Below are 8632 nucleotides of genomic sequence, written 5' to 3' on the forward strand. Positions count from 1 at the left end.
ACATGCAGTCTGATTAAGTTGTTTCAGTTTACAGGAACATGGGGGGTGTAGGCAGCTGGACTCCTATCTAGGTGACCTTGAAGTCTTCTCTTCTCTCTTCTTCAATTTTTTCTTTCTCCTTAGGGAGGGGTTCCTACCACACTACTAGCACAGAGCCCGATGCGGGGCTCAAACCCAACAACCACGAGATCATGACCTGAGCTCAAGTCCGGCGCTTAACCGACTGAGCCACCCAGGTGTCCCTTTAATGGTAATTTTTTGGGGGTGGGGGAGGGGCAGACAGAGAGAGAGAGAGAGAGAGAGAGAGAGAGAGAGAGAGAGAGAGAGAGAGAATCTCAGGCACGCTCCAGGCTCCCAGCTGTCAGCACAGAGCCGGTCACAGGGCTCGGGCTGGAACTCATGAACAGAGCAATCATGACCTGAGCCGAAGCTGGACGCCTAACCGACTGAGCCACCTAGGTGCCCCCAAAGAGGTACTTTTTAAATTGAAGCGTAGTTAACATACAGCGTGATATTAGTTTCCAGGGTACGACAGGACTCAGCAGTTCTGAGCACATCCCCCAGTGCTCACCACGATTAAGGGCAGTCACCATCTGTCACCAAACGTTATCACAATATTATTGAGTATATTCCCTATGCTGCTTTTCATCTCTGTGATTTACTTATTTTATAACCGGAAGTTTGTATTTCTTTGAGAAGGGCCAATAATGTGGGGTTAATATAGGCTTTTTAATAGACATCATAAATAGAAATAATCGCTTTACTGTTGATTACAGATAAATATAGAGAAAACATTCACAAATTGTAAATCAAGTAGCGGACTATTTAAAATGTGCTTTGCCTGAACTTGGGAAATGTTTTGTACTTTGTGGAGATGCATTTAGTTATTTCGGAAACAGCAGCGTATGGTAAAAGATTGTTCCCTGTTGGTTGAAAACGTTCCCCCCAATACACGGGGTACCAATCTTGGAGCCCTGCCTGGGGGCTTCACTTTGGTTCTTCTGCCCTCTAGTGGCCGTGCCTCAAAATGCAGACCAAGCTGCAGGAAGGTGAAGGTTTGCCTTTAGGACAACCCAGGTGGGTGAACTGCACCCCAAATTTTGAAGATGCGAGGAGCCTGAGGCATTTCCTCGTTCAGTCTCCTCACTTTAGCTCTGCAACATCACCACTGTGTTGCACAAAGTCCCTTGAGATTCCTGATACAAAACAGTTCTGGCATCTCTTGACTGACAGCACCTTTATCCCAAGCTACAGAAATTTCCTGTACATTTTTTATGTGTACGCTATAATCTTAGCCCTCATTAGTACCACACGAAGGGTGTTATGCAAATAAATAAATGAGACACTTGTAAATGTATTTACTCTCTTACTCTTAGATAAGTCCTTTATATAGTGTATTTCTTTATTCCTCGTAGCCACGCCTCACCTTTTGAAGTGTACACTGTGATTTTTCAGATTTCATGGAAATAAAGTGACACTGAGGGAGGCGGACAGAACTTAGGAGGTAGTACGTCCTGGGCCTGGAAGTCTGACTTCAGCTTCTGCTCTGTAACTTTCCTCCGTTTTTTAAAATGCCCTTTAAGTTTATTTATTTATGTTGAGAGAGAGAGAGAGAGAGAGAGAGAGAGAGAGAGAGAGAGAGAGCAGGGTAGTGGCAGAGAGAGGGAGAGAGGGAATCAAAGCAGGCTCCGTGCTTTCAGAGCTGAGCCCAACGCGGGGCTCCAACTCACAAACTGAGATCGTGACCTGAGCCAAAATCAAGTCAGATGCTTAACTGATTGAGCCTCCCAGGCGCCCCTCCTCCTTTATAAATAAATCCAGTTAATTAATTTTGAGTTGATTTTACATTACTTATGAGAATTGATAATGCATTTCAAAGTTTTAACCTGCTCACTTGTGAAAACATTTGTGTATCATATTTTTTCCCATGCCGGTGTAAGTCAGCCTCAAAGACCTAGACTCCTCTATAAAGTTTAGGAACCAGGCTCCTTGATTTTTGAGAAGGGTAGATTTTAAAGAGTCTTAGGATAGAGGTTTTCCATTTTTAAAATTTAACTTCTTTAACTGTTTAAGAATTTAAGGTGAAAGTAGTGTTTAGCCTCCTTTTCATGGCAGATAGCAAAGTTAGTTGGCCAAGATCAAGTGCACCCTGGGAAAGAGTCACAGTGTACAGACTGAGTGTGATTTCAGATAAAAATGATTATTAACTTCAAAAAGGTTTTTCATTGCTATGGAATTTGAGAGTAAACTTTATAGTGTCCCTTTTCAAAAATAACTTTATTAAAAAAAAAAAACACCTTGGATATTCCTCGGATAGACAGTTTCAGGTCAAATAATTTCTTTTTTCTTTTTTAAATGTTTGTTTGTTATTTTTTTAAAATATTTTTATTCATTTCTAGGAGAGACAGAGAGAGACAGCATGAGCAGGGGAGGGTCAGAGAGAGAGGGAGACACAGACTCCGAAATAGGCTCCAGGCTCCGAGCTGGCAGTCAGCACAGAGCCCGACGTGGGGCTCAAACTCATGAACCCTGAGATCATGACCTGAGCTGAAGTCAGGTACTTAACCAACTAAGCCATCCAGGCGCCCCTCAGCTTCTGATGAAGCTACTCGTCATCTACACAAAGATCACCTAGCCAGTAATGATTTTCCCTCCCTTGAATTTCTACATCTGGTTCATGCTGCTCACACAGTACTGACTTCACAAGTAAGAACACTGAACTCGCAAGACCCAAAGAAAAAGAATTATCCTATCAGGTTAGGTACACAAAACCCATACACAACAGACAAGGTTAGCTGGTCATATACTAACAGGGTTGTGTCAGAAACGTGTGACTGGTCACGGGATCAAAGTAACTGGAGTGAAATCTCAGGGAGGCATATGAGAGACCTGGCCGTAAATAGGAAAGCTCAAGTCTGGCCAGGTGTACGTTATCCTGCGTGAAGAGAGTATTAAAATAATCATGTAACTGTTTTCATATTAACTTAATAATTATCTACCTGAAATACTTAAAACCCAATTATTCTACGTTCTAATTCAAACAATTCTCACCCAACCCCTAGGAGATGGGTATTCTTCTGAACCACGCTTTTGTAATGAGTAAACTGAGGCACAGACACATTCAGTCACTTTCAGGATTCAATCTGGTGAGTGACAGAGCAGGATTCATTCCTGGGTTCTAGGGCCAGGACAAGCCAACACCCTGCTTTGTCCCTTGAGTGAAAAAGAATTCCTCTTGCCTGATTGCCTTTGAGCTGGGATGTGGGTCTTCCTGCCTTCAGACTTGAACTCAGACTGAATCACAACAATGGCTCTCCCGGGTCTCCAGGTTGCTGCTCATTGATGATGTCGGGACTTCTCAGCCTCCATAACGGTGTGAGCCAATTCCCTATGATAGACACATATGTCCTGTTTATGTTATTATTTGTTATACAATAATATTATCATATAGATTACTTATGTATGTATACATATTTCCACATATTTATATATAAATATACAACTTATAATGATTTAAATATCTATATTGTTTCTCTGGAGAATCCAGACCACTACAGATTTTTGTTCTGAGAATGGGGTATATATGCTTACATATTATATGTGTATATATTTAGTTATAACCCTGATGTGCTGTAAGCTTCTCAAGAAGGGAAATATGTGTTCTCTTTCCACTGTATACCCAGCACCTGCTGCAATTTCTGCTGCAGGACAGGCTTCCCAAATGAGGAATGCGTTCATTGGAGAGAAGTGCTAGGTCAAAGAATACAGAAATAAAATACACTATCGCTGCCCTCAGGGGCCTCACACTTCGCAGGATGACATGCAAAATCCACATGGATAAAATCTAATTAACTGGATGACTTCCATTATGAATTCTAAATGGGTATGGACCAGATAATGGAGTTTCAAAGTGTATGAATCCAAAGTTGATAGACCTGAAAAGGGAAACGGAGCCGCACTCGTAGCTGGCGGATCTCAATATGCTGATAGGCAACCGACAGAGTAAGTGGGCAAAGAACCGGTAAGGATGAAGACGCGAACAGCCCCGTCCACCCGCGAGGTGGCCCTGCTCCCCAAGCAGGACGCACGTGGTTTACAGGGGCGCGTGTGACCCTGGCCAGGAGGCTCCACGTTCCGGCCGTAAGTATCTTGGGAAGGACTGAAATCCTACGAGATGCGCATTCCATTCCTCCCCGCGGGAAGCCTCGCCTCTCCGGTGCGGACGCAGAGGACTCGGAAGGGAGGGGCTGCATTCAGGGGTCCGCGATGACCGTGTCAGGGCGGCGGGGAGAAGGAAGTGTGAGCGAGGGCGGCCGGGAGCACCCAAGGGACTCGGCTCCCAGCGGCGACCGTGCTTCCTCGTGCCGCGGCCCGGGTCCCTGCAGGCACCACGACTCCGCTTACCGACAATAAATCCAGAAACAACCGTCCCCTCCGCTTCCTCGCTTCCGGCCACGGGAACGCCGCCCCTCCCCTTCCTCAAGTCCCGCCCCTTCACGCACCCGCCCGGGGAGACCAATCCGCGACCGCAGGCCCGCCCGCGCCGGCGCGCCGCGTTCCGAGGGGGCGGAAGTCGGGTTCACGCAGAGCCGTAAAGCGCGCTCACTTCCCGTTAACGACAGCCGCCGCCGCCGCCGTCCCTGCCCGCCTTCCTCCGGAAAGCGCCTGTGCCGGAGCCTCGGCGTTTCACGGTTTTCCCAGCTCGGGGCTGTTCGTGTCGCCGCCCCCTTCGCCTTGGATCATGTTCAAGAAATTTGACGAGAAAGAAAATGTGTCGAACTGCATCCAGTTGAAAACCTCGGTGATTAAGGGCATTAAGAACCAGCTGATAGAGCAGTTTCCAGGTATCGAACCGTGGCTTAATCAGATCTTGCCTAAGAAGGATCCGGTCAAAATAGTGCGATGCCACGAACACATAGAGATCCTCACGGTAAACGGAGAGTTACTGTTCTTTAGACAAAGAGAAGGCCCCTTTTATCCGACCCTGAGGCTACTGCACAAATACCCGTTCATCCTGCCGCACCAGCAGGTCGATAAAGGAGCCATCAAATTTGTACTCAGTGGCGCCAACATCATGTGCCCAGGCCTGACGTCTCCCGGAGCCAAGCTCTACCCGGCCGCCGTCGACACGGTTGTGGCGATCATGGCCGAGGGGAAGCAGCACGCGCTGTGCGTCGGGGTCATGAAGATGTCCGCGGAGGACATTGAGAAAGTCAACAAAGGCATCGGCATCGAGAACATCCACTACCTCAACGACGGGCTGTGGCACATGAAGACCTACAAGTGAGCCGACCGGACGGCGCGCGCCCGGTGTGGCCGTCGTGCCGTGTCGGTGTCCTGTCCGTGTCCGTGTGTGACGGCGGTGCCCGTGTGCTTCTGCCGCCCAGGCTCCACAGGCGGTGTCCCGCTAAGGGAAACCGCAGCTAAACCGAAGTAAAGTTTTGGAACGAGTACATCTGTCTGCGTGCGCGTCATTGTGTGAGTGTGAGCGTCTGTGTCCTCACGGGAGTGTGGAGGAGCGGGTGTCGTGTGTGTTTGCAGGCGGGGTGGGGGGGGTCAGTTAGGATTTGCTGTCGTATCCGCCCAAGCGGATGTGGGTCCAAACACGGGGAGAGGATCTGTGGTGGAAAATAGATTTAAAAGTGGCGAGAGAAGAGCTTGGAGGAAGAAAAGGGCTGGAGAGGGGCCTGAGCAAGTGTCCCAGTCGATTAAGTGTGGGACTTCCGCTCGGGTCGTGGTCTCGCGGTTAGTGAGTTCGCGCCCACAGTCAGAGCCTGGAGCTGCTTCGGAGTCTGTGTCCCCCTGTCTCTCTGCCCCTCCCCCACTCACACTCTCAATGAAAAATAAATTTAAAAAAGTAGTGAAGGATAAGCAGACCCTCTAGTTAGTGAGCATCTGCCCGGCAAGCACCACCCTGCATGCTGGCAGAACTCTTTCCATCCCTTTTCTACATGAATCAAGAAAATCCTGATTAGTCCAGGCCCATCCCTCTGATCTGTTCCCCAGTGAGGCTGAGGCACTTACGGGTGGGCATGGGACTCAGGCCAAATAGGATCTAACTATTGAGAAATCCCAAGGAAAATGGGGTCTTTGCTCCCACGGTTTTGATTCATTATATAGGTGGGGGCTCTGTGACCTGTGTTAGGAGGGGCTGCGTAAAGGTTTCTGGGAAAGGTTTTCAGGCTCTCAAAGAAAGATGCATGGGGAGGAACAGTCTCCCTGCTTTCGGTGGACAGTGGCTTGTGTGGTGTGTCTCGCCACACACACGTACACACGTGCGCACCCACACAAAACCTTGAGAAGCGTTAAGTTTGAACACACAAAAACAACATGAAGTGAACAGTGCCTTTGATGGTTTATGATGATTGATGAACCGCGGAGACTCTAGATATTGGGGCCTCCCTATTAAGGGATGTGGCAAAGTTATGGGAGATAACATGTTTTCCTTATCAGTTCCTTCATTGAATTTTCTGAAATTTAAAGCCAAAGGTATCTCAATTTTTATAGAATGGCATCCTAGACACCCAACTGAAAACTTGCTGGAAGAATAAAATCGGTCAACTGAAGGCCCATTGGTGATGTCCCCATGATGGGTTTCAGGGTAATTCATACGAATTGCAGTAGATTTAGGGGGGGTGGAAAGTGAAAGGGCAAAATGTGGAAATTTAGGCTTCATGTTATTCCTTACAGAATTTTGGTTGTGAATGAAAAGATTGGATAAAAGCTAGAAGAAGATTATAATCACGATGCTCTGTTTTGGGAGTTCAGTTATTTGGCTCTTGTTATTTTTATCGTTTTTGTTGCAGGTTGTTAATGGGATATTTAATATGTTTATATGCTGGGAAAGATTCACTAAAGGTGGGCATACTTGGTGGGATGTAATCAGTGGAACAGAAGAGCAGGAAGGAATGGCCCCAAGGGAGACGAGGAAGGTCTGATCTGTCCCCATAAATCTGCACATTTGGATTATCTCCCTTCCCTACAGGGTTGTCCTGTAAACCACCACTAAACTCTCCTCATTAGGCCACTGTTTCTTCTCAGAGGATTAGGGCTTTTGCCTCTTAATTCTGTACCCCAGTCAACACCACTAACTCTGGCCGTTGGTGGACACCCGCGGAGCACCTGTGAACTCACGATCACATTCTGGAGCGCCGGTGACTGACGACACCGAGGGAGGCCCTCAAGGTAAGCAGCCCCACACTTCTCTTACCGTGTCCCCACCAGCTGTCTCCGCCAATAGTTGAAAGAGGACCCCCTGGATCAGTTTTAAGCCTTCTTTCAGGACTCTTCATCCGTGCACATGCATCCTGTCTCCCATCCTTGGGTACTGATCCTTACGCCGATCCCACGCCTACTGGACAACTCAAGATGGAAAGCCTTGGAAAGGCTTAGAAAGGAGGGAGGGCAAAGGGCTCTATGAGCTTCCTGGAATTTCACACAAAATTCGGTATGTGTATTCAGAAGTTGGTTTATTGGTTAAAGCATTCGCTACATTCATCATATGTTTAAGGTGATCTGTGAGCCAAAAGGTTATTAGCAATTAAAGTAGAAGAGGAGTCTTTACTTAATCTCGGCTAATACCAGTACCTATTTTGATGGTGAGGGTACTTGCCAATGAAATACAAATGATGGTCACATCTTACCTCGAGAATCCACCCAGCCCAGTGCTATTTAACCCACAACAGTTCCTAACAAACATCATTGGGTACATTCTCTCGGGCTAGACACTGAGCAAGAGGTAAGACGCAGAAATAGAAATGTGTTTATGTTTACTTGTTATATTTGTTCTTCATAGTTATTTATATTGGTTATATTTATTTTTATATCCTGTTTTCTGGGAACTGAGTCTCGTTAGGACAGCAAACGTAGATATACAATTTTACTCTCAAATATTTGTGCGTGTGTATACACACCTATTTATAATGAATATATGAATTGCGTATTATAACATCATATAGATGAATGGGGGAGAGTTGTTTCTGCCTAGAAAATCAAAGAGGATTTCTGAGTGGAAATGGAAAGAAAAAAGATTCAGGATGTTTTCATAATGAACATGGTGACCAAAATTCCAGGAAAAGAAATAGTGTGAGCAACGCAGTAGAGTCAGAAGTACAGGCAGTTTGCATCATGAAGGCCCTGATCGTCCAGGAAAGGGTGAGCAGAGATGAAACTAGAGGCTTGTGGTAGAGACCCGCGTTGAGCGTGCTGGAAAATGTGCATCTGGCAATGGAATGCGTCTCTAAAAGGCCACTAAGGAGGAACGAAGCAGGAGCGATATTAGACTTTGGGTAGACGGCGGCGGGAGAATGGAATCGAGGGGAGCAGTAAGTAACGTTGCCGCTTTCCGGATGCTTCAGGCAAAGGGCGACAACACGGACTCAAGCGATTTGAAATTCTAAACATTTTTGTGGAGGAAAAATTCTTCGGACATTTACTGGGAAAAGGAACTCTGCAGAGGAGTCTCGGGTGTCTTAGTCCGTCTCCACTTGGTGGGAAATGGCCCCATAAATGGAACAGGAGTCAGGAGGGGAATAATGAAGGCAGCACCGGAGGAGAAGAAAAGGAAATAATTCTAGTGAGGCGTGTTAAACGTAATTTTATTTTCTTAATTTTAACTTTTTAAAATGTTTAT

The 8632-nt window shown here is 46.6% G+C and overlaps 1 protein-coding gene across 1 annotated transcript; it reads left to right on the top strand.

Moving 5' to 3' along the window:
* Nucleotides 1-4605: 4605 nt before the first annotated feature.
* On the top strand, nucleotides 4606-5453 carry LOC144227020 (malignant T-cell-amplified sequence 1). The gene has a single exon (XM_077758546.1). It carries the CDS (start codon nucleotides 4742-4744, stop codon nucleotides 5285-5287), a length of 546 nt encoding a protein of 181 aa, XP_077614672.1. The 5' UTR covers nucleotides 4606-4741; the 3' UTR covers nucleotides 5288-5453.
* The last annotated feature ends 3179 nt before the right edge of the window (nucleotides 5454-8632 follow it).

The sequence above is a fragment of the Crocuta crocuta genome, unplaced genomic scaffold (assembly GCF_008692635.1).
Source record: "Crocuta crocuta isolate KB4526 unplaced genomic scaffold, BGI_CrCroc_1.0 scaffold32, whole genome shotgun sequence".
NCBI classification, from domain to species: domain Eukaryota; kingdom Metazoa; phylum Chordata; class Mammalia; order Carnivora; family Hyaenidae; genus Crocuta; species Crocuta crocuta.